This window comes from Oryctolagus cuniculus, chromosome 7 (genome assembly GCF_051225735.1).
Source record: "Oryctolagus cuniculus isolate XC-2025 breed Fujian yellow rabbit chromosome 7, ASM5122573v1, whole genome shotgun sequence".
NCBI lineage: Eukaryota > Metazoa > Chordata > Mammalia > Lagomorpha > Leporidae > Oryctolagus > Oryctolagus cuniculus.
Window position 1 is genome coordinate 85755375 of NC_142873.1, and position 27265 is coordinate 85782639.

Here is a 27265-nt window from a genome sequence, read left to right on the forward strand (position 1 = left end):
AGCACCTGGGCCATCTTCTGCTGCTTTCTCAGGCCACAGCAGAGAGCTGGATCAGAAGTGGAGCAGTCAGGACTCGAACTGGCATCCATATACGATGCCGGCACTGCAAGTGGCAGTTTTACCCACTACATTACAGCGCTGGCCCTGTTCATTACTTTAAAAAAAAATCAAAACAGTATAAGTACTTACTGTGTATCAAACCCTGAACTAGATATTAGGCATAAAAATAAGAAAAATCAAGAGTCCTGTGTTGGGCAATGTTATGTTCTAATAGCTAGAAGGGGAAAAGTGAGCAATGTCATTATTTGCATTGTGATTATTGCTGTCATGGTCTAAATGTAAAGCCACTGAGAAAGGAACAGTTCATGTTAGCTCAGTGAGTCACTGTTGGCCTCACAAAGCTGAATCTTGAATGTTGTGTATGAATGGGATAGGGTAGAAAACAGGAAAGGGCCCTAATGCAGAAGAGTGCTATGTAGGGGAAACATGGATGTTCAGCAAATGGAAAGAGGGACAGTGGTCTTGTGGTGTAGAAAATCTGGGGGATGGCAGGAGATTGAAGAAGTGAGGGTTTTTTTTCTTTTTCTTTTCAACTTTTATTTAAAAAATATAAATTTCCAAAGTACAGCTTTTGGATTATAGCAGCTTCCCCCCCATAACTTCCCTCCCACCCGCAACCATCCCATCTCCCACTCCCTCTCCCATCCCATTCTTCATCGTGATTCTTTTTCAATTATCTTTATATACTTAGTATATGCTAAGTAAAGATTTCAACAGCCTGCACCCACAAAGACACACAAAGTATAGAGTACTGTTTGAGTAGTAGTTTTACCATTAATTCTCATAGTACAACGCATTAAGGACTGAGGTCCTACATGGGGAGCAGGTACACAGTGACTCCCGTTGTTGATTTAACAATTGACATTCTTATTTATGACGTCAGTAATCATCCGAGGCTCTTGTCATGAGCTGCCAAGGCTATGGAAGCCTCTTGAGTTCACCAACTCTGATCTTATTTAGACAAGGCCATATTCAAAGTGGAAGTTCTCTCCTCCAGAAGTGAGGTTTTGAAACTAATTGGGAAAGATTATGAAAAACCTTTGTAATTAACAGTAATAGTTTGTCTGCTTGTCCAAAGCTATAGCCTCTATTTTCTCTCTCAGATGTTCCTTTCTAGCAGGTATGGTTTCTGACAAGTGATATTATTGCTTTATATAATTTTCCATGCTGTTCATTGTTAATTGTCATTTGCTTTTTTAAATTACACTAGTGAGAGATTATCACCTATTGGTATGGTGATTGAAAAGCTTGTGTGGAACTCAGTCTTTTCCACAGCATCCTTATATGAACTCTTAATTGGCCAGTGGCTGCTGTTTTCCATACAACCTATCCTTTGTGTCTCTATATTTGGATTTAATGTAACTCAAAAATTCTCTATTATTTATAGTTGTGTGGGAGGCTCTTCTGCTTCTGGGACTATATCCCACCAACCCAAAACTTGGGTCCCTCACATGAAAGCATTCCTTAGGTTTGTCCCACCTCCTCCTGGAACAGGAATATAATAGAGAATGCTGAAGGACCTGCAGGTTACTTTTGTGATGCTGAAAGTGGTGTTTCAGAGAGGCATAGTGTTTTAAGACTAGGATTTTAGATGCAACTTTTAACTTGGCATTCCTTGGAAATTTCTATAACATAGCATACCATTCAATTTTTACTTCCTAAGTCTCCGTCCCACTAAGTTCTTTCCATCATAAATGTTTTTTGGTATTTCCTAATACTTACATTTTGTGATTTTGCTTTTAGAGTCACAAAAAAACTAAAGGTTATTGTACATACAAATTGTACAAATGTACAATCAGTATATTCATTTGAAGATGCCATATCAAAAACAATGATATATGGCCGGTGCCGCGGCTCACTAGGCTAATCCTCTGCCTTGCGGCGCCGGCACACCGGGTTCTAGTCCCGGTTGGGGTGCCGGATTCTGTCCCAGTTGCCCCTCTTCCAGGCCAGCTCTCTGCTGTGGCCAGGGAGTGCAGTGGAGGATGGCCCAAGTGCTTGGGCCCTGCACCCCATGGGAGACCAGGAAAAGTACCTGGCTCCTGCCATCATGGCGGCCATTGGAGGGTGAACCAATGGCAAAGGAAGACCTTTCTCTCTGTCTCTGTCTCTCACTGTCCACTCTGCCTGTCAAAAAAAAAAAAAAAAAAAACAAACAAAAAACCAGTGATATATTTACTGAATTGAAAGTCTATAATATTACGCATGTGAAAAAACAGGATGCAGGGACTTTTTTTATGTTTGTAAGATTTAACATTAATAATTTCTGTAATTTCTGAAAAGAGATGTTTATTACATTCCCAAGATATTAATAAGCTTTGAACTTTGAATAAACTAGCTACTGTAGTCATTAGAGTAACTGTTTCCTATTGACTGAAATTGCAAGCAATGATGTATGAATATTACATATCTGTCAGGTTGGAAAGTATTACCCTTTGCCTCTAACAGTCCCATATGTTTCAGGATTAAGCATGTTGAAAATAATTTATGTCAGTTGTATTAACAGACTGTAAGATTCATCCAAAAGTCAGGAAGTCATGTTTTCCATTTGGAAATTTGTATAATATAAAGTCAGTCTATTAAAATACTCAGTTATATTGGAAGAGAGAGCTCTAGAAATTGCTGTTAAGTTTTTTTCAGTGAATTAACTCATTCAATAGGCACTCCATACTTTATTTCAAAACTATTATGTTCCAGTTACTATATTGTAGCTGGGAAATTAAAAAATAATAAATGAAACATACTTCCACTCTCACAGAATACACGGACCAGGAACACAGAATTTAAAAAGTAGAGTGCAATGTATGTTCTAAGTAGTATAGTAGAAGGATATTCTTGCAAAGTAACCATATCAGGAAAGAATGAGGACCTGTAATAAGGGAAAGCATATTGAGAAAATGAAAAACAAGTCATTGTCCTTAGAATGTAGGATTAGGGTAGAGAGATGAAAGAGAGGAGGGAAGAAAATGGAAGGAAAGAGACCGGAAGGGTTGGTAGAGCCCGATACAGAAGGCCTGGTTTGCTATCCTAAGACATCTGGTGGACAGGGGTTTGGTCTTGTGGTTAAGACCAATATATATATATTCCATACTGAAGTGCCAGGTTCAAGTTCCAACTCCACTTCCAATTCCAGCTTCTCACTGATGTGAACCTTGGGAAGAAGCAGATGATGGCAGTAGTTGGGTCCTACAACCTACATGGGAGACCTGGATTGAGGTCCCAGCTCCTGATTCACACCTGGCCTCGCCCCCACTTTTGGGGGCATGTGTGGAGTGAACCAGTAGATGAAAGATCTCTCTTTCTCTCTCTCTTTTTTTACAAATTTAATTATTAAAGAGATGTATAGGTTCTAAATACAATGGGCAACATTTTCAGCATTTCACAAATACAACTTTAAAATTTCCTGAACATTTGGAAACCATAAAAGAGAGGCTTGAACCTACTTTGTGTTGTAGGGTGAAGAATTGTTTGGAAGATAGGTCCAGTGAGGAAGTGAGAGAAGGGAGAAAAAAGAAGCCTCAGTGGCACAGAAATTATTACTTATCCACAAACTATCAAGGATGCCCACCTTTTTTGTTTTTGGAAATACCTCAATGGTTGCTATTGTCCTTTGTGTTCTAGTATGATAAGTAGAAGGAGTATTATTAGTCTCTTGCTTATAGATGATAGTGGTAGTTCTGTTTTTCAAAAAATTGGAGCATTAAGTTGAAAACCTAACATTAGACATTATGTCATTTTCCTCTTTCTTTCTTCAATACTGATACAGTGTCTGGTACATATTGTGCTCAGTAAGTATTAAATGACGAATAAATGAGATAAGCTCAGAAGAGTAGAGCATTTTGTCTTCTGCTCAGTTTATCTGTGAATTTATGGTAAATTTTCTCATTCTGCAAATTTCAAATAATAAAATCAAATTATAGAAATCACTGGCACATAGTGACTGCTCAAGAAAAATTTGCTGAATAAATGGGTCAAATTAAAATGTAAGGTGATGAAAGGAAGGATTTTTTAAATACTTCCTGGGAGTGTGGCACTGAAATATTTCTACAGGATGTTACCTAGCTGGTGAAACATTGCAGAATGAATGTCATGGACTATGAAGACTGCTCAAGAAATATCTGCTTGAATACATGGGTGCAATAAAAATCTAAGATAATGAAATGAAGTATGTATTGAATACTTCCTGTGATCACAGCACTAATGTATTTTTATAAGATATTATCTAGCTGAAGAAATATATAAGATGAAGTCATGGACAGGAATACAGGAGTTCCTTGGAGGAAGCAGCCTTGTGAACTAGTCCACAAGTTCCTGATAAGACTTCAGGAAATAAGCTAACCTTCACTTAAATTTGGAAGATTGGTATGATTTTTAAGTGTGGAGAGGAAAAGAAGTTGTTAAAAAGCAAGGCACATGTGGGAGCTTAGTGAGATGTGTTGATCCAGGTTCACTAATTTATTCATTTTACTACAATCTGTTTGATAGTGAATACTTAATGATACCTTTCTTTCTTACTGCTTTCCTAGGGCAGTTTTGGTCCTGTGGGACCAGTTGGACCTTCTGGAATTCCTGGGCCAATGGTATGGTTCTATTTGCATAATGGATATGTCACTTTAATTTCCCTATGTTGTCACAAAATATCACTTTTTTTTTTAGGGCCTTTCAGGAAATAAGGGACTACCTGGAATCAAAGGTGATAAGGTGATTTAAATATTAATATTATCACAGAGCTAATTTCTCATTGCAGTTGTTTTTTTCTTTCAAGTAAACTGTAGAAATTACTTTATTTTTAATAATGTGATCTAATTTGTATTATGAATAATATTAACTTTTCAGAAGTAGTTAAAATAATATATTATTCTTAATACTTGTTTTCTTATAATATTACTGTGTTTATATCTTTGTATATACTGTGCTGTCTAGGGTGAACAAGGCATGGCAGGAGAACAAGGAGAACCAGGGTATCCTGGAGATAAGGTATCTCCTATACCACTGATTTTATGAAAATATGAAACAGTATAATTTCAAAAGAAATAATGCTTATTAATTTAACCTTGTATTTTGTTAGGATATGATATCAATGTAGTTTTAAGTTCTTGATTGAAATGAATTTTTTATTATATGCCTATGGTTTTTAAATTTGCTTTCAAATAAAGGTTATCTGCCTTTTGTGGTATAATAGCATTCTCTTCCCTCTATTATTCTTTTCTTTTAGGGCACTGTTGGTTTGCCAGGACTGCCAGGGATGAGAGGAAAGCCAGGACTTTCAGTAGGTTTGAACTTTTGCTTTATTCTTTCCCATTAACAGAGTGCATACCAAGCATAAATATTGGTACTTGCTGATGTGAGCAGGATACAAGAAGCTTACTATAAGACTATCAGTCTTGCATTTTTGCTCTTCAGTTTTAGAATATATCTCAAGTGTTCAACTCATATTCCATAGAATATTGGACCTTCTCCTAACCCCAAATCTTGGTCAAAGCTAAGTTTCTATGAACTCTAAAGATCTTGGTTATGCTATTTCTCCTAATGACCCATTACAAATAGTATTTAAATTAAATTGGAGTTTTTAACACAGAAAACATAAAACATGTTAAATAGTATTTTTATTTTTCCAAATATCAGTCCCATTAAGGAAATAGTCTGAAAAAAAGATAGCATGTCACACTCCTTGGTGGTTCCAAATATTCTAATTTCTTTTCCTTTTTTCTAATTCTTAGGCATCAATTAGTTGAAAGAAAAGTGACATTATGTTGTAGTTAGCATAAAACTCACAAATTATTAAACTAAAATTAATAATTAAAATCATTCACAATGTATCTTTGAATATTTAAAATTATAATACTTATTAGAGTTAACATTTATTGAGTGTTTACAATGTGCAAGGCAGTATTTCTAGAGACTGTCATCTAACTTAATGTGCATGACAGTCCTATGCTGCTGATGCTTTTGTTGCTCCTGTTTTATAGATTAAGGAAATTGAGGCACAAGAGTGTTTAATAACCTGCCCAAGGTCCCATAGATAGTAGGTGGCCACCTAGGAAAATCTAGGTAATCAAGTGTATCACAGCTCATGTTCTTAGCCACTATGATAAAATGCTTTAGGGTTTAGTGGTTTTTTAATTTTATTATTCTTTTTTATTACTTGACAGGTAGAGTTATATATAGTGAGAGAGACAGAGAGAAAGGTCTTCCTTCTGTTGGTTCACCCCCCAGATGGCTGCTACTGCCAGCGCTGCGCTGATTTGAAGCCAGGAGCCAGGTGCTTCCTCCTGGTCTCCCATGCGGGTGCAGGGGCCCAAGCTCTTGGGCCATCTTCCACTGCCCTCCTGTGCCACAGCAGAGAGCTGGCCTGGAAAAGGAGCAACTGGGACTAGAACCCAAGGTGCCAGCGCCGCAGGCAGAGGATTAACCAAGTGAACCATGTCGCCGACTCCCCTAGGATTTAGTGTTTTAAGATTTTAACATTGATTACAACTCTGTGATGGTGAATATAGTTGGAAAAATAGAAATAGAAATATAATTTGTTAATATTACATTAAAATATGCATTGAAAGTAAGATGTTGTGTACCTGAGCAATTCATCAAATTCCTTCTAACTCCACCCTCCCGTCTAAGGGTTAATTAGTGCTGCATCTCAGGAGGCACTATTAAGTTTCAGAGCTTCATGTGTACTGTTTTTGTGACTTCCAACAGTCACAATATTTTACAAATACTTCTCAGGGATTATTTAATCCAAAGAACAGTTTTTTTCATCTTTGATGCTATGTTACCAGTGACCTCTGCCTTTACCAGTTTTGTGCCCTGAAATGATGGCAGCTAATTCAGCCATGTACAGCCATGTGCCAAGGTTTGAACCCAGCTTTTGAAGCTCAAAACTGTAAAGTGCACACGTAAGGTAATGAGATTAGGTCGTGAAGTTAACAGACAGTTTCTGCTTTTTGTGTATGACTCCAAACTGCAGTGACCGGAAAAAATAAGACTTTAATTTTTACATCATTTTCCCCCTGTTAATATGATGGTTTTCTAACTTCTGATAGTAAACAGAAAAGAAACAACACACCATCTAAAGCCAATACATAAAATATACCAATACTATATCTTATGATTTACAATTAACTTTTTGAGAAAGCTACAGCCTAATATGATTATATAAGGCAAGATATTTTACTGTTCTTTATTGTTTGATTTAATCTATATTGATAAGATGTTTATGAGAGGATAAAAATTACTAGCCTGAGAGATGGAGATGGGTTCTAGCTCCAGTTCTGACACTTCACATGTTATGATCTTGGTCATCTAACCACTGTGATACAGTTTCTCACGTTTAAAATAAGAGATGGGGGTGCAGTGTGTTAAGCCTCTACATGGGATGCTCACATCCCATATTACATTGAGTGGTTCACATCCCAGCTACTCCACTTTTGATCCAGCTTCCTGCTAATGTATGTCCTAAAGGGCAGCAGAAGATGGCCCAAGTGCTTTAGCCCCTGCCATTCACATAGGAGACAAGGATGGAGTTGCAGTCCCTTGGCTTTGGCCTCGTACAGCCCTGACCATTGCAGGCATTTGGGGAGTGAACCAGTGGATGGACAGTTTCTCTTTCTCTCTCTCACTTTGCCTTTCCAGGAAATGAAAATAAATAAATATAATTTTTAAGATTTCTTGTACCTATGTGAGCTTAATATTTTTTTCTCCTAGTAATAGCGATTACCAATATTTCTCAAGCTAAAGAAAAAGCTGAGAGCCTATTTTTTCTTTAACAAATTTGTCTTAAAACTTCCTCTAAATCTTAAAATTAAAAAACAAAACAGGGGAGTGGTGAGGGCTGGCGCTGTAGATTAAGCCTTTGCCTGCAGCATTGGCATTGCATATGGATGACGGTTGTGTCCTAGCTGCTCCCATTTCCAATCCAGCTCCCTGCTGATGGCTTGGGAAAACAGTGGAAGATGGCCCATGTGCTTTTGACCCTGCACCCACATGAGAGACCTGGAAGAAGCTCCTGGATCCTGATTCAGATTGGCCCAGCTCTGGCCGTTGTGGCCGTTTGGGGAGTGAACCAATGGTTGGAAGTCCTCTTCCTCTGTCTCTCTCTGTCTAACTCTGACTCTCAAATAAATAATAAATAAATTAAAAAAAAAAAACACTTTTTCCCCATGAAAGAAGTCACAAGAAATGTTGAGTTTCTTTTAAGGCAGAGAACAAGAAATGATGAGAGTGAGGCTTTTACTTGCTCATTTTATACTTTCCTGGACTATTCTAATAAAAAAGAAAATTGTGTCTCATGTCATCAGGGAATACTTTGGTAGGGAGATAATTGAGCATTTATGTTTGCTTCATCAAACATTTAAAAAATATATACTTCTGGCTGACAATATGATAAGGACTCAGGAATTATTATTAGTGAGGTGGTCATGTATTTAGTTTTTTTTTTCTTGCTTGTATCTTATTAATAGGAAGAAATATAGATTTTTTTGACCCATAAACTTCCCTTGTTATAGAAAGATACTTTATGCTTGCATAGAATTAGTTATTATATTAAGAAACTGACTCTGACACTTGTTTATACAAGTTAGTGCCTACCTAAAACACTTGTTTAATGTCATGTAATGAATGCCAAATTCATAAAAGGGTGTTTCCCATTTCTTTACCCTACTTTTACTTTTCTGTCATGCAAGATATTAGTGTTACTGACATTGTTTCCAAGTGGGTCCAAGTTGTAACATGAAAGAACATTTTTGAGATATAAGAAAGAGTATCCTGATCTGGATGGTTTTACCTCACAGAATAGGAAAGCTTTGCTCTGTGAGTATTCAAAGTATACACAAAACAACCACTCTGGAGTTCCTTGGAAGTCTTGTTTCATTGAGGCGTAAAAAATGTCCTTTCTACTTTTTAACTAGGCTTTTCTATCACTTGTAGAGTTTTACAAAACAAAGAATTATTCTGAAGAATGATTATAATTATTCCATAATTTATATTTTTAAATATCTGACTGTCAGTCAACGTTTCTGAAAACAAAGGCCTTTTTGTGTGGAATTTTTTTTTTCCTTGCTGCTTGTAAATTTAGGGTTTTGGTTGAATTTTGCCACTAGAGGGCCTCATCTGTGTCTCTCTAAGAGAGGTGCTTGTCCTAAGGATGTATGTACTGATTCTTATGGATCACAGTGTTTGTGTTTGTTTTGTTTCATTGAAAAAAGGGAACTTAAGTGGATCTTTGCATAATATTTCATGAACTTTCTTCAGATTTGATTACAGTAATTGTATCGTCCTGTTTTATGTACAGATACCTCAGCACTGAGAATGTATCCAGTGCATGAGGGAAACTGTGTTTACGGGTTATCTCATGTTGTATCTTCCAATTTTATGTACCTGGGACCTACTTGAATAAAATTCTAAGGTCACATAGAAATTTTACATAACATAAATAATGAATTCAATAGTTTTTCTTATGGAAACAAGGATATCATTATACTCAGGTCTTCCCTATTCCATAATTAACACCTGTTTTGAACATTACCAACTTTCTCTAGACTTTCTCTCAGACTTCATATGAACCTCTTTCTCTCCTCTCACTTTCTTCTCTATTATTGATTTTACATCTGAAATATGAAAGTCAATATATTGAAAACCAAATCCCCCCCCCCCCCCAATGAACAAAGCAATAGCAGAGGTAAATTGCACCTTAGACCATTTGGACCTAATAGACATCTACAGAACCTTCCATCCAACAGCTGCAGAATACACATTCCTCTCAACAGCACATGGAACATTCTCCAGGATAATTCTATGGTAGGTCACAAGCAGTTTCAACAAGTTTAAAAGTATAGAATTGTACTGAATATCTTTTCTGAACACAGTGCAATATAATCAGAAATCACTAACAACAGAAGCTTTTGAAAGAATCAAAGCAATCTGAGAATCCAGCAAGGGGCAGAATGTGAAGAAAAGATTAATGATTGTAAAATCGATTAATATTAATGAGTACTCTCTTTGTGCTGGGCATTGTGCTTGGCACTTTACATATAATTAACCCTCAAATTAACCTTTGCAATGACTCTGTGAGAATGTTAGTACTATTGTCAATAATTGTAGGTTATTGATGAGAAAAGTGAGGCATAGACAGATTCAGAAACCAGAATTTAATCCAAGTGAGTCTTAAATACTAAATCAGGCCACCAAAAGTATTAAAAGGGAGAGAAGAGTTGTATTAACAATCCTAGGACTCTGGTTATTTATAAAAGCAACTCCTCATTTAGATGATCACTACTTCATGAGGTTCAGGTTTATTGTCTTATATCTGAAAGAAACAATTTTTTACCTTTACTTGAGCACTTAATAAATATGTTTATATCTCTACTTTATGGGAGCAAATATATTATATCAAAAATATTATACTTAAATAAGTTTCACAATGATGAGGGCCATAAATTAAATCTCTGGAAAGGCATTAGAACTTTGACATAATATACTGTGTGCTGTTTGCTTGCCATATGCCCGTTTTCTCTTTTAATTGTGGTTTTAAAGTTAATGTTTATATTTTTGTTCCTACCCTTTCTCCACCTAGGGTCAACCAGGTGACCCAGGACCTCAAGGACCACCTGGCCCTCCAGGACCAGAGGTAAATATTAGTGGAAAGATAATAAATTTGAAACAAAAATAGTGGAAATTAAACTTAATTGGTAAAACATGTTTTTACATGGAAGGCTGAAGGAAGAGTCTCTTTAATGTTTATATTTGTACAAATAGTTTGGACTAATTTTTTTCTGTTGTGTCAGGAGGTCTGCAGCAGTGATTCTAAGGGAAGAAGGTTCTAGTGACATTTTTGGTCTTAATTCTGTCACAGCTGATTTATTTGTTCTGTATTACAGCTATTAATGACACATACTTAGGACTTGAAATCAAATTTCAAGACAAAAGCTCCACTGAATTGTTAATGCAAAATGCTTCCAAGACTTATTATATGCGTGCATCATGGATCTCATATTTCAGAATAAACATAGTTAAGTCTATAGTACATGTATCAGATTTGTTTGTATATTCTTTAAACTTTTGACTTTGACTTAATGCCTGATACAGAGCCACTTTCATTTCTGAAAGTGGACATGGACATAATCTTCTCAGATGAAACAGTTAGGTTTCGTTGAATCTTTTAATGCACCAGAGATATTATATATAGATATAAAGCTTGTGAAGCTCACTCTAGTTTCAGAAAATATACCTGTACGTAAAAGGTACTTCCCAAAATTCATGGAAAATGGAATTAAAATATAAATTTATTTGAAGCAATTTTTTAAAATTCACACTTCATTTCTTATACTTATCTCTGTTGACCTTTTGAGGAACTCTCAAATGCATGATTTCAAAAACAATGTTTGCACCAAAATAAACTTATTTGCTTTTCCACAAGCATTTTGAAATGCCTTCATTTGTGTACACATATACATATACATAAATATCCATACACAACTGATAGATTCAACCGTGAATCTGTGAAAATAAATTTGGCTTCAGAATAAATAAATCAGAGCCATAAAATCACCATAGTGGCAGAGCAGTACACAGGATTTATAGGAACTGATTCATTTCTCTCTCTCTCTCTCTCTCTCTCTCTCTGTAAACTGTAAGATCTACTTCTTACTCAATGAATGTCTTGCAGTGTTGGCTGATTTCTTTAATGAATATGTATTCTTATTTATTATCTAATCTAAATATACATTGGATGTGGGTGTTGTGGAACTCCAGGGCAAGCCACCCCTTGGCACATCTGCAACAATATTGTACTGACTGGTTGTGTCCCTGCTACTCCGTGCTTCTGTTCCAGCCCCGTGCTAATGTGCCTGGGAGGCAGCAGATGATGGCCCAGGTACCTGGAAACCTGCCACCCACATGGGATACCTGGATAGAGTTCCTAACTTGTGACCTCAACTTTGCCTAGGCTGCTGTTGTGGGCATTTGTGGAGGGAAGCAGCAAGTGGAATCTCTCTCTCTCTGCCTTTCAAAAAATAAATAAATAAATATTTAAAAACCAAAGAAAAACGCAATGAATATTGATAGTTCAAAAATCTTAAAAAAAATTGCTTTGCTCCTGGTCTTATTGATAGGGATACAATAGGAAGTAAAGCACAGCAGGAGATTCATAAGTTTGTCTCTTTGTATGAATCTACATTATTTTAATCATTTTTAATGAAAATTTTTCTGAAATAGTCTTTTCATACTGAAGATACAGAATCTAATTGAACGTTCATTATATTTAAAGATTATTATTATGACGACATTTTTTTATTATGATAACTGTAGTTGCAGGTGAATTTTGCCCTGGAAAATTCTTTGTAGCCTCTTTGCTATCAGTATAGCTTGGAATCATTTTCTTCTTTCTCATAAAGCTTGGTCAAGGGATGTATTAGCCATATTTTCACTCATTACTTGTTCTTCCAAAGTTGTTTCTCTTTTCTGTTACCTTTGAAATTTGTCACCAGTGGAGCCGGCGCCGTGGCTCACTTGGTTAATCCTCCACCTGCGGCACCGGCATCCCATAGGGGCACTGGGTTCTAGTCCCAGTTGCTCCTCTTCCAGTCTAGCTTTCTGCTGTGGCCTGGGAGGGCAGTGGAGGATGGCCCAAGTGCTTGGGCCCCTACATCCACGTGGGAGACCAGGAGGAAGCACCTGACTCCTGGCTTCGGATCAGCGCAGCACCGACCATAACGGCCATTTGGGGAGTGAACCAACAGAAGCAAGACCTTTCTCTCTGTCTCTCTCTCTCTCTCACTGTCTACAACTCTACCTGTCAAATAAATAAATAAATAAAATTAAAAAAAAAAAAACTTGTCACCAATATTCAAGGCATTATGTAATTGTCTTTGATGTTTGCACGAATACAAGGTCCTGAGCCGTTACTTTATACCTATTCATCCTCTTCACATTTCATAAATATTTTCATAGGGATATATATGTGACATATATTATCTCAAGAACTGGTGCAAGGTTGTTTTGGGAAATGACACCTAATCCAAAGATCATAACTCTTCATGATCATAAAAATATGCTACTCAACCATATATGAGGCAGCTTTTTTTTCCCAAACTCTTCTTAACATTAGTCTCTTAATAGAATTTCCCATACATAAAATCAAAATAGGATATTTAATAACAAAGGACAGCTGGAAATTTTGGACTTACCTAGTGGATAACTTTTCTTGGGTTGAGAATCTTATATGTTGTGTTAAATTTAAACTTTATCCAATTGACACATCCAAAGATTTCTTAAGAAGGTATGGAATTATCAGGCTTGTGCCTTACACTTATGCATGGTTGCAGGGGTTAAAGCAAAACAGAATGAGGGATACAGGGGTGAAAAAAGACAATTCATACTGATGTAGAAGGATTATGGCAATCAAACAGGGGAATAATGAGGAAGCTCTGTGCCAATAGAGAGGAAAGGACGGAAATATCACGTATAGCACTTAAACCATTCAATTCACTTCATTCCGTTTGTGAAAGAGAGCATTCTGAAACATTGAATAAAAGCGGAGAAAACGGAACAGGGGATATTGAGGATGGTTTGAAATAATGCTTTGGTTATGAATCTGTTGGGACTAAAATGCTTGCAGAATGTAAGAAAATTAATAAATGTACAGATACATAGACCTAAATCTCTGAAGAATTAAGTAGTTTACAGACACCTGTTTATATTGCCATCCACATAAAGGCATTAGACAAAGCAGTTGTAATCGATGAAATCATTTAGGGAGAGTTCATGAAACAAGATGCTTTGTGCAATCACCTGTTGCCTCTCAGGGTGCACATTAGCAGGAAACTAAAATCGGAAATGAAACCAAGATTCAAACCCAAGAACTTAGATATGGGATGCAGGCTTTCTAAGTAACCTTTTAATTGCTAGGCAAAATGCATGCCACACAATTTTATCTCTTAATCATTATTATGCTTTCAGTAACATTCTTTAGCAAATGCCATTTTGGGATAGTATATGTCAGTGGCAGGTTAAATTTATTCAAGGCTGCTGAAAGATGCAGAATAATAATTATTTTCTTTAAAACTTTATTAACATCACATCTTTGTCAGGCAGTTTTGGTGGTTGCTGTGATAAAACCTTATACAGTGAAAAACTATGTGGGCCAAGAAATGAGGAAAAAGAAATTGCACGGTGCCCAACAGGCAGACATTTCTCATCACCAAGTCATTATAGTTATTTAACTATAAAATGAAATGTTTTTTAAAAGGACTCCATAAGGAGAGTCATATTTTAAGAAAAACACTTGCATTAAGCAAATACTGAATTTTTAATGATATATTTTTAAATGAGTTCATTCTTCCAGAAAAGTTTGAGAAATCATTCTAAGACCAAAACTATGCTTGAAAATGTTACTTAGAGAAGTACACTATCCTCCCTGCCTTGCCCCCCCGTCTTAGCCCCCTATTCTTCAGTGTTCTTGTTAACTCCCAGAGTCAGTCTCATTAGTTTCTGATTTATTCTTCTTGTATGTGGGGTGTGTGTGTGTGTGTGTGTGTGTCTTAGTGAGCAGATATATGTCTTTTTTTCCCTTATTGGTACTTTTTTCTAACATAGAAGGTTATATACCAAAGATATTATTTTACAATTTTTACTCTTATTTACTTAAAAATGTATTCTGGAAATCATAGTAAATTAGTTCATTGAGCTCTTACTCAGTTTTCCAGATTCACAGTACTTTACTACGTTGATTTATCATAATTTTTTTAAACATTTATTTAGTAAATATAATTTTCCAAACTACAGTTTATGGATTACAATGGCTATTCCCCCCCCATAACTTCCCTCCCACCCGCACCCCTCCCATTTCCTGCTCCCTCTCCTATTCCATTCACATCAAGATTCATTTTCAATTATCTTTGTATACAGAAGATCGATTTAGTATCTATTAAGTAGAGATTTCATCAGTTTGCACCCACACAGAACATAAAGTGTAAAACAGTTTGAGTACTAGTTATAGCATTACTTCACATTGGACAACACATTAAGGACAGTGATCCCACATGAGGTGTAAATACACAGTGACTCCTGTTGTTGACTTGACAATTTGACACTCTTGTTTATGGCGTCAGAAATCTCCCTAGGCTCTAGTCATGAGTTGCCAAGGCTATGGAAGCCTCTTGAGTTTGCTGACTTCGATCTTATTTAGACAAGGTCATAGTCAAAGTGGAAGTTCTCTCCTCCCTTCAGAGAAAGGTATCTCCTCCTTTGATGGCCCATGCTTTCTACTGGGATCTCACTCACAGAGATCTTTCATTTAGGTTTGGTTGTTTTTTTGTTTGTTTGTTTGTTTGCCAGAGTGTCTTGGCTTACCATGCCTAAAATACTCTCATGGGCTCCTAGGCCAGATCCGAATGCTGTAAGGTCTGATTCTGAGGCCAGAGTGCTGTTTAGGACATCTGCCATTTTATGAGTCTGCTGTGTATCCCACTTCCCATGTTGAATTGTTCTCTCCCCTTTTTATTCTATCAGTTAGTATTCGCAGACACTAGTCTTGTTTGTGTGATTCCTTTTTATCATAATTTTTCAGTCATTATTGTATGTGAGGTAATTTGGATTGTTTCTGGCATTTTACAATTACAAACACTGCCTCAGTGAATACACATTGTGCTTATGTGTTTCCATACAATTAGAGGTATATCTTGATGGTAGATTCCTAGAAATGGGATTGCTGGGTCAAAAGAAAAATGTATATCATTTTTCTAAATTGTGCCACATTCCTCTCCAAAAAGTTGTAACAATTTACATTCCTATCAACATTTTTCTAATTATGAAATTTCTCCAGTTATGAATGAGAGTGAATACTTTTTCTGAGTTTAGAACTGTTTTTTTATTTGCCTTGTGAATTCTTTTTAACGTCTTTCCCATTCTTCTATTGTACAGTGGATCTTTTTGCTCTAATCGTTTAAAAATTATTTTTATTTTTTTTAATTTTTTTTAACTTTTATTTAATGAATATAAATTTCCAAAGTACGGCTTATGGATTACAATGGCTTCCGCCCCATAACGTCCCTCCCACCCGCAACCCTCCCCTTTCCCACTCCCTCTCCCCTTTCATTCACATGAGGATTCATTTTCGATTCTCTTTATATACAGAAAATCAGTTTAGCATACATTAAGTAAAGATTTCAACAGTTTGCTCCCACACAGAAACATAAAGTGAAAAATAATAGATGCTTTTTTAAATGATGATGAAATCAGATCAGACCTATTGTCATGTTTAATCCCAGTGAGAGTCAAGTTGGGAATTGATAATTTCTTTTTTTTTTTTTTACAGAAGATCAGTTTAGTATACATTAAGTAAAGATTTCAACAGTTTGCACCCCCATAGAAACACAAAGTGAAATATACTGTTTGAGTACTCATTATAGCATTAAGTCTCAATGTACAGCACATTAAGGACAGAGATCCCACATGAGGAGTAAGTGCACAGTGACTCCTGTTGTTGACTACAAATTGACACTCCTGTTTATGGCATCAGTAATCTCCCTATGCACCAGTCATGAGTTTCCAAGGCTATGGAAGCCCCTTGAGTTCTCCGACTCTTATCTTGTTTAGACAAGGTCATAGTCAAAGTGGAGGTTCTCTCCTCCCTTCAGAGAAAGGTACCTCCTTCTTTGAAGACCTGTTCTTTCCACTGGGATCTCACTCACAGAGATCTTTCATTTAGTTTTTTTGTTTGTTTGTTTGTTTTGTTTTTTTTTTTTGTTTTTTTGCCAGAGTGTCTTGGCTTTCCATGCCTGAAATACTCTCATGGGCTTTTCAGCCAGATCGGAATGCCTTAAGGGCTGATTCTGAGGCCAGAGTGCTGTTTAGGACATCCGCCATTCTATGAGTCTGCTGTGTATCTCGCTTCCCATGTTGGATCACTCTCCCCTTTATTTATTCTATCAGTTAGTATTAGCAGGTACTAGACTTGTTTATGTGCTCCCTTTGACTCTTAGTCCTTTCATTATGATCAATTGTGAACTGAAATTGATCACTTAGACTAGTGAGATGGCATTGGTACATGCCACCTTGATGGGATTAAATTGGAGTCCCCTGGTATGTTTCTAACTCTACCATTTGGGGCAAGTCAGCTTGAACATGTCCCAAATTGTACATCTCTTCCCTCTCTTATTCCCACTCTTAGATTTAACAGGGATCACATTTCAGTTAAATTTCAACACTTAAGAATAACTGTGTATTAATTACAGAATTAAACCAGTAGTATTCAGTAGAACAGACAAAAAAACTACTAAGAGGGATAATGTTTTAAGTTGTTCATTAACAGTCAGGGCTATGCTGATCAAGTCACCGTTTCTCATAGTGTCGATTTTGCTTCAACAGGTTTCCTTTTTGGTGTTCAGTCAGTTGTCACCAATCAGGGAGAACATATGGTATTTGTCCCTTTGGGACTGGCTTATTTCACTCAGCATGATGTGTTCCAGATTCCTCCATTTTGTTGCAAATGACTGGATTTCATTGTTTCTTACTGCAGTACAGTATTCTAAAAAGTACATATCCCATAATTTCTTTATCCAGTCTACCGTTGATGGGCATTTAGGTTGGTTCCAGGTCTTAGCTATTGTGAATTGTGCTGCAATAAACATTAGGGTGCAGACCGTTTTTTTGTTTGCCAATTTAAATTCCTTTGGGTAAATTCCAAGGAGTGGGATGGCTGGGTCGAACGGTAGGGTTATATGCAGGTTTCTGAGGAATCTCCAGACTGACTTCCATAGTGGTTGACCAGTTTGCATACCCACCAACAGTGGGTTAGTGTCCCTTTTTCCCCACATCCTTGCCAGCATCTGTTGTTGGTAGTTTTCTGTATGTGAGCCATTCTAACCGGGGTGAGGTGAAACCTCATTGTGGTTTTGATTTGCATTTCCCTGATTGCTAGTGACCTTGAACATTTTTTCATGTGCCTGTTGGCCATTTGGATTTCCTCTTTTGAAAAATGTCTATTGAGGTCCTTGGCCCATCTCTTAAGTGGGTTGTTTGTTTTGTTTTTGTGGAGTTTCTTGATCTCTTTGTAGATTCTGGTTATTAACCCTTTATCTGTTGCATAATTTGCAAATATTTTTTCCCATTCTGTCGGTTGTCTCTTCACTCTCCTGACTGTTTCTTTTGCAGTACAGAAACTTCTCAATTTGATGCAATCCCAATAGTTGATTTTGGCTTTGACTGCCTGTGCCTCTGGGATCTTTTCCAAGAAGTCTTTGCCAGTATCTATATCTTGCAGGGTTTCTCCAATGCTCTCTAATAATTTGATGGTATCGGGTTGTAGATATTGGTCTGTAATTCTCTTTCAATGCTGCATCTTTTTCTGGCTTAGGAATTAAGGTGATGCTGGCTTCATAGAAAGAATTTGAGATGACTCCCTCTTTTTCAATTGTTCTGAATAGTTTGAGAAGAATTGGAGTCAGTTCTTTAAATGTCTGGTAGAATTCAGCAGTCAATCCATCTTGTCCTGGGCTTTTCTTTGTTGGGAGGGCCTTTATTACTGTTTCAATTTCTGTCTGAGTTATGGGTCTGTTTAGGTTTTCGATGTCTTCCTGGTTCAATTTAGGTAGGTTGCATGTGTCCAGGAATCTATCCATTTCTGATAGGTTTCCCTGTTTGCTGGCATACAAGTCCTTGTAGTAATTTCTGATGATTCTTTTTCTTTCTGTGGTGTCTGTTGTAGCCTTCTCAATATCAGACAAAATAAACTTTTCTTTTCTTTTTTTAGTTAGTTAGGCCAATGGGGTGTCAATTTCGTTTATTTTTTCAGAAAACCAGCTCCTCGTTTGGCTGATTTTTTGTAATGGTTTTTTGGATTCAATCCTGTTGATTTCTTCTCTGATTTTAATTATTTCTCTTCTCCTACTAGATTTGGGTCTGGTTTGCTTTAGGTTTTCTAGATCCTTGAGGTGAATTGAAAGCTCATCTATTTGGTGTCTTTCCAAATTCTTGATGTAGGCACCTATTGCTATAAACTTTCCTCTTAACACTGCTTTTGCTGCGTCCCATAAGTTTTGGTATGTTGTGCTGTTATCCTCATTTACTTCCAGAAAATTTTTGATTTCTCTTTTAATTTCTTCTATGACCCATTGTTCATTCAGGAGCATGTTGTTCAATCTCCATGTATTTGTGTATGCTCTAGGGATTCTAATTCTAGTGATTGCTAATTTCCAACTTCATTCCTTTATGGTCTGAGAAGCTGCATGGTATGATTCTAATTCTTTTGAATTTGCTGAGACTTGCTTTATGGCCTAGTTTGTGGTCAATCCTAGAGAAGGTTCCATGTACTGCTGAGAAGAATGTAAAATCTTTAGCTGTAGGATTGAAAGTTCTGTATATATCTGTTAGATCCATTTGGGCTATAGTGTCGTTTAAATCTACTGTATCCTTGTTGATCTTCTGTCCTGTTGATCTGTCTATTTCTGAGAGTGGAGTATTGAAGTCCCCCAGTACTATTGTATTGGGGTCTAAGTCTCCCTTTAAGTCCCTTAACAAATCTTTTAGATAAACCAGTGCCTTGTAGGTAGGTGCATATACATTGATAATTGTTATATCTTCTTGTTGTATTGATCCCTTAATCATTATATAGCGCCCCTCTTTGTCTCTCTTAACAGTTTTTGTGGTAAAGTTTATGTTGTCCGATATTAAGATGGCTATGCCCGCTCTTTTTTCATTTCTGTTGGCATGGTATATCTTTTTCCAGCCTTTCACTTTCAGTCTGTACGGGTCTTTGTTGGAAAGATGTGTTTCTTGTAAGCAGCAAATAGATGGGTTTTGTTCCTTAACCCAATCAGCCAATCGGTGTCTTTTAACTGGACAGTTCAGGCCATTAACATTCAATGTGACTAATGAAAAGTGGTAACTTTGCCCTGCCATTTGCCAAAGATAAGTTCTAATTTATGCTTTGAATTCCCTGTGATCTTTTGCTGTGAGGTTTCCTTCCTTTACCTTCTTTCATATTGATGACCATGTTTCTGTGTTTCTGTGTGTAACACATCTTTAAGCATCTTTTGCAGGGCTGGACAAGTGGCAACAAATTCTTTCAATTTCTGTTTGCTATGAAAAGTCTTTATTTCACCTTCATTCACAAATGATAGCTTTGCAGGATATAATATTCTGGGCTGGCAGTTTTTCTCTCTTAGTACCTGGGCTATATCTTGCCATTCCCTCCTAGCTTGTAGTGTTTCTGATGAGAAGTCAGCTGTGAGTCTGATTCTACATCCTCTGAGAGTAATCTGACGTTTCTCTCTTGCACATTTTAGGATCTTTTCTTTATGTTTCACTGTAAAGAGTTTATTTTTTTTTTTATTTTTTATTTTTTTAATTTTTTTGACAGGCAGAGTGGACAGTGAGAGAGAGAGACAGAGAGAAAGGTCTTCCTTTGCCGTTGGTTCACCCTCCAATGGCCGCCGCGGTCGGCGCGCTGCGGCCGGCGCACCGCGCTGATCCGATGGCAGGAGCCAGGAGCCAGGTGCTTTTCCTGGTCTCCCATGGGGTGCAGGGCCCAAGCACCTGGGCCATCCTCCACTGCACTCCCTGGCCACAGCAGAGGGCTGGATTGGAAGAGGGACAACCGGGACAGACTCCGGCGCCCCGACCGGGACTAGAACCCGGTGTGCCGGCGCCGCTAGGCGGAGGATTAGCCTAGTGAGCCGCGGCGCCGGCCACTGTAAAGAGTTTAATTACAACGTGTCGTGGTGAGGATCTCTTTTGGTCGTGTTTATTAGGGGTTCTGTGAGCTTCCTGTACTAGGATGTCTCTGTCCTTCTCCAAACCTGGGAAATTTTCTGCAAATATCTCACTAAAAAGGCCTTCTAATCCTTTCTCCCTCTCCATGCCTTCAGGAACTCCTAGAACCCGAATGTTGGGTTTTTTAATAGTATCCTGAAGATTCCCGACAATATGTTTTAGATTTCTAATTTCCTCTTCTTTTCTTTGGTCCGACTGTATCCTTTCCTGTTCTCTGTCTTCTAAGTCCAATATTCTCTCTTCTGCTTCACCCATTCTGTTTGTAAGGCTCTCTAATGTGTTTTTCATTTGATCTATTGAATTCTTCACTTCATTATGATTTCTCGTCACTATCACAGTTTCCTGTTGTACTAGTTGTTTCGTTTTATTTTGATTCCTCCTTAATATTTCATTTTCACGAGAGAGATTTTCTATCTTGTCCATTAAGGATTTCTGTAGTTCAAGAATTTGTTTTTGAGAACTTCTTAATGTTCTTATCAATTTTTTGAGATCTGCTTCTTGCATTTCTTCTATCTCATCATCTTCATAATCTTGAATTGGGGTGTCTTTTTCATTTGAGGGCGTCATGGTGACTTCCTTGTTTTTATTACCTTGGTTTTTGCATTTGTTATTCGGCATATTGGAGATATTTGGTTTCTTCACTGTGGTGCTTTTTCTTGTTATACTATGACTCTAGATTAAGTGGACTGTCTGTTTTTGATGGAGCCTTAGAGGCTTGAGATGGGTGTGGCCTGAGAGCTCTGTTTGGTGTTCCAAAGGTGACACTCCCATGTTAGGCGTGGTAAATCTCTCTCTCTCTCTTTCTTTTTTTTGATTCAAAAGGGAAGTAATTCCGCACAGCTGAACGAAGTTGGAGGTAGTTAGCAGGCAAATGATATACCCACAGGAGCCAGAGATAGGAAGCTCTTTCCCAAGGACCACACAGGGAATCTGTTCTGCCCTCAGAGTGGGCTCAAATTCTCCTTCAGTCTCCCACTGGGTTGCCAAAGTTATGGGATTGTAGCATCTCTGGAGAGTACTCACGTGAATTCCGTGAGTTCTCTCCCCCACCATCTCTTTTTTCAGTCTCAGTTCAGTAGCACCACAAATTTACTAGGTCCTAATCTCCTGTTAATTCGCCCCACCCAGAGTCAGGTTTTCTGCTAGGCTCAGGGCCAGTGCAGACCTGAGGTCGCTGTGCTTATGATGTATGTCCAAGATGGTAGCTGCTCTTTGTCTTGCTCGCCCTTGAGAGGTGAGGAGAGAGAGAGAAACCCGTTTCCGTACCAGTCACCTTTCTCTCTCTCTCTCTCTCTCTCTCTCTCTCTTCCATTTAGCCTGGTGAACTTTTCCCCCCCGGGGGTCGTTCCCTCTAGTCTCCTCTCTCCGCTTGCCTGCCGGTGTCTCGGGCTATTGAGGTTCGGCTCACCTCGCGTTCCAGCGCTGGTGTGTTGAGTCTGCCGCTGGTGTCCCGAACTGTGGGCTCCCACGCTCTCCACGCAGGTCCACTGTGAATCACGCGTTCCGGAAGAGTTTCTTCTGCTGTTTCCTCCCCTACTCTTCCTTGAACCTGCAGTATCTCCACTTTTATTAAACTGTCTCTCCCCGGACTATTAGTGTGCTCCCTTCCTATTCCGCCATCTTGTCTCCTCCCTATTTTTATTTTAAGGAAGCAAACATTTACCTGTGATAAATACTACAAATATTTTCCCAGTTTGTCATTTATATTTTGACTTTATTTATGGTGATTTTCTGAATGTAAAAGTTTTATAATTTTATGTAGATTAATTAATTAGTCTTTTTGATTGAATTTGGGTTTTGATTCGTTGTTAGAAAGCCTATAAACCTTTATTTATACCAAAATTATAAAGAAACCACCCATTTTTTCCTCTAGTACTTTTTACTTTTTTATATATGAGTCTCTGGCATATTAAAAATGTTTTTATTGTGAGTGAAATGATATATATATTTGATTTTATTTTTTACTAATTGGTTAATCAGTTATTCCTCAACAATTTAACGATCTATCTTTGCTTCATTGATTTTAAAATACTTTCTATATCATATACTAAATTTCCAGCATTCTTGGATATGTGTCAAGACTCTGTTTCCCTTTTTTTAAAAAATTTATTTAGGTTATACAAGCTTCATGTATTTCATATACACAGATTTAGTAACATAGTGACACTTTCCACTGTACCCTCCCTCCTGCCCATACTCCAAACCTTCTTCTTCCTCCCTCACCCATTCCCACTCTTAATATTTACAAAGATCTTTTTTCAGTTTATTTATTGATGTAAAGTTAACCATACACTAAGTAAAAAGTCCAAAAAATAGTAAAAAGAAAAAAAAAAACACTGTTCCTCAATGGATAGACAAAGGCTGTAAACAGTCACCAAATTTCAAAATGTCCATTTCAATCCAACACTTTACATGCTCAGAGTACCAACATATTCTGTTGGTACTGAACATTGATACCTGTCTTTTCAGAACTGCCTATTTCACTAAGTATAATGGTTTCCAGTTGCATCCATCTTGTTGCAAAAGACAGGATTTGATTTTTTTTACAACTGAGTATTACTCCATAGTGTATATATACCATAATTTCTTTATCCAGTCAACTGTTGATGAATATCTGGATTGATTCTATATCTTAGCTATTGTGAATTGAGCTGCAGTGGACATAAGGTAGAGGTAAGCTTCATATGCTGATTTTTTGGTTTGGGAAAATTCCCAGGAATGTGATGGCTGTGTTATGTGGTAGTTCTATATTCAGATTCTGAGGTAACTACATACTGTCTTACACAGTGGCTGCATCAGTTTACATTCTCACCAACAATGGACCAGGATACCTTTTTCCCCACATCCTCACCAGAATTTATTGTTTTTTAATTTCTGTATGAAAGCCATTGTAACTGGAGTGAGGTGAAACCTCATTCTGCTTTTGATTTGCATTTGCTTGATGGCTAGTGATCCAGAGCATTTTTTTTCAAATGTCTTTTGGCCATTTGAATTTCCTCTCTTGAAATATGCCTTTGCCCATTTCTTAATTGTTTTGTTGTTGTTGAATTTCTTGAGCACTTTAAAGAGTTTGGATGTTAACCCTTTATCAGTTGCATAAATAGCAAATATTTTTCCCCTTTCTGTTGGTTGCCTCTTCACTTTGCTAAGTGTTTCTTTTGCAGGGCAGAAAATTCTCAGCTTGGTATAATTCTGTTTGTCAATTTTGGCTTTTATTGCCTGTGCTTCTGGGGTCTTTTCCAATAATTCTTTGCCTATGCCAATGTCTTGAGAGTTTCCCAAATGTTCTGTAGTAATTTGATAGTATTGGGGTATAGACTTAGGTCCTTGATCCATTTGAGTGGATTTTTTTGTAAGGTGTAAGTAATGAGTCTCGTTTCATACTTATACATGTGGAGATCCAGTTTTCCCAGCACCATTTCTTGAAGAGACTGTCCTGGCTCTAGGGATTGATTTTAACTCCTTTGTCAATGATAAGTGGATTGTAGATGATGGATTAATTTCTGGAGTTTCTGTTCGGTTTCATTGGTCTACCTTCATTAGTGTACCAGGCCGTTTTGATTATAACTGTCCTGTAGTGCGACTTGAAATCAGATGGTGTGTTGAGTCTAGCCTTGTTTTTTGTTGTATAATATTGCTTTAGCTTTTCAGGGACTCTTGCGTTTCCATATGAATTTTAGAATAATTTTTTTCTAGATCTGAGAAGAATGTTATTGGTATTTTGATGAGGTTTGCATTGAATCTGTAAATTGCTTTTGATAGTATGGACATTTTGATGATGTTGATTCTTCTAACCCATGAACATGAAAGATTTTTCCATTTTTAATATCCATTATTTCTTTCTTTAATATTTTGTAATTTTCATCGTAGAGATCTTTGACATCTTTGGTTAAATTTATTCCAAGATATTTAATTCTTGTACCTATGGTGAAGGGGATTGCTCTTAAAAGTTCTTTCTCAGCCATGACATTGTCTGGGTACACAAAGGCTATTGAATTTTGTGTGCTGATTTTAAATTCTGCCACTTTACCAAACTCTTATGAGTTCCAGTAATCTCTCAGTGGATTTCTTTTGGATCCCCTGTATATAGAATCATGTCATCTGCAAATTGGAATGGTTTGATTTCCTTCTTTCCAATTTGTATCCCTTTGATTTCCTTTTCTTGCCTAATGGCTCTGGCTAAAACTTCCAGGACTACATTAAATAACAATGGTGAGAGTGGGCATCCTTGTCTGATTCTGGATCTTAGGGGGAATGCTTCCTGTTTTTCCCTATTCAATAGGAGGCAGGCCATGGGTTTGTCATAAATTGTTTCGATTGTGTTGAAGAATGTTTCTTCTATACCCAATTTGCTTAAGATTTTCATCAAAAGGATGTGGTATTATGTCAAATGCTTTCTCTGCATTTACTGAGATAACCATATTTTTTTGTTCTTCATTTTGTTAATGGAATTGGATATATCACATTTATTCATTTGTGAATGTTGAGCCATCCCTGCATTCCAGGGATAAATGCCATTTGGTCCATGGAATGATCTTTCTGATATGTTGCTGGATTTGATTAGCTAATATTTTGATAAGGATTATAGCATCTATGTTCATTAGGAATATTGGTCTATAGTTCTCTTTGTTGTATCTATTCTGATCTAGGAATTAATGTGATGTAAGAATCATAGAAGGAGTTTGGGAGGATGCCTTCCCTTTCAATTGTTTTGAATGCCTACCCAGAGACTCAGCTACACCCTGTACCCTCTCATGTAACTTCTGAGTCCCCATGGTTTCATACACGAGGCTCTCACATCACCGCTGGGTGCATAGGTTTTGCTCTGCCCTGCCAACCTGTCTAATCAAAGAAAGGCATATGTTCCCCAAGCCAACTCTGCCTAGGGTTCTTGATCCCAGGAGCATGTGGTTTTTTGGGAAGCTGGGGCACTTCATAGTCATATGTGGCTATCCAGCTACCTGTCACTCCTCTTGGCTAGGCCAAAGTCAGTGGAGATGCAGATTTTGCCCTCCACTGGAGTCGCTAGATCACACATGTATACAAGAACCACTGGCTGAATGTTTCTTCCTCCCCACCTCTGCCACCAGACTGCCGATAATATGGCATCCTGTCTCAGCCAGTTTCTTTGCACACACACAAAAGCTTACTCAGCTGCTGCCCATACCCAAAATGGCACCTGCTCCACCTCTCAGCTGCTGCAGTCACGTGTTGTGTCCGTGTTCATGCTGCTTGTCTACACCTTCTACACAAGTCCATGGTGTTCCTCTTGTAGAATTTTCTGTGTGATTTTCTCTCCAGTTGTCCCCTTAGAGTGTACTTCCTACACTTCTTTTTTGTTTGTTTATCCCTAGCCTAGCACGGTATGTTGTTTATCTCCACTCGACCAGTAGTGGTCTTTTTACTAGCTCTATAGTTTTTCCTTTTCCCAATTGTTACACACTTGTGAGGTCTACTCATGGTTTTTCATGGCTTGATAGCTCATTTCCTCAAAGTGATCAGTAGAATTTTATTGTATGGATTTACCACAGTTTATACATATATGGACTGAAGGACATCTTATTGGCTTCCAAGTTTTGACAACTATAACTAAAGCTACAATAAGTATCAACATACAGGGTTTTGTATGGACATAAGTTTCTGTCTCTTTTGGGTAGGTACCAAGAAGCATGATTGTAAGATCAAAATATATTTAGTTTTGTAAGAAACTGCCAAACTGTCTTCCATCTTGACCATACAATTTTAAAGTGAATCTACCAGTAATGATTAAAAGTTCCTGTTGCTCCATTTTCTCATCAGCAATTTGTGTTGTCAGTATTGTGAAATTTGGCCATTTAGTGGATGTGCAATGGTATATTATTTTAATTTGCTTTTCTCTGATCACATATCTTATGGAGCTTACTTTATATGCTTATTTTCAATTTGTATATCTTCTTTGGTGAGGTGTCTGTTAAGGTCTTTGGCCCATTCTTTAATTGGTCTGTTTGTTTCTATATTGCTGAGTTTTAAGAGTCCTTTATCACATACAAGGATGTCTCAAAATTTTTGTGGAAAAGTAAAATTAAAGGATGTTTGGTTTGACACAACTTTTTGAAATCCATGCAATGATTTAATAATATACATTTTCCATGAACATTCTTAAGTACTCTCATATGTCTTTTGAAATTATTTGCTTGCTGTCTCTGGGCTTGTCTTTTCATTCTCTTAATGGTGTCTTTTTCAGAGTGGAAGTTTTAAATTTTAATCAAGTCAAGCTTATCATTTTTTCTTTCATGGATCTTACCTTTGGTATAGTATCTAAAAAGTCATTACCATACTCCAGATTATCTAGATCTTCTCATCAGTTATCTTTTAAGTAGTTTACAATTTTGTGCTTCATATTTAGGTATATGGTACATTTTGAGTTAATTTTTGAAAAAGATGCAGGATCTGTGTCTAGATC

General features: G+C 37.2%; 1 protein-coding gene across 1 annotated transcript in view; it reads left to right on the forward strand.

Annotated features, from left to right (window-relative positions):
* The window catches only part of COL24A1 (collagen type XXIV alpha 1 chain), a gene marked incomplete at its 5' end in the record, with an annotated part of 418086 nt that overhangs the window by 132976 nt on the left and 257845 nt on the right, over window positions 1-27265 (forward strand). Inside the window, 5 exons of the mRNA XM_089299394.1 lie at window positions 4587-4640; window positions 4717-4761; window positions 4984-5037; window positions 5276-5329; window positions 10628-10681. Of these exons, the coding sequence (XP_089155520.1) occupies window positions 4587-4640; window positions 4717-4761; window positions 4984-5037; window positions 5276-5329; window positions 10628-10681 (261 nt within the window). The remainder of the gene's footprint in view (window positions 1-4586; window positions 4641-4716; window positions 4762-4983; window positions 5038-5275; window positions 5330-10627; window positions 10682-27265) is intronic.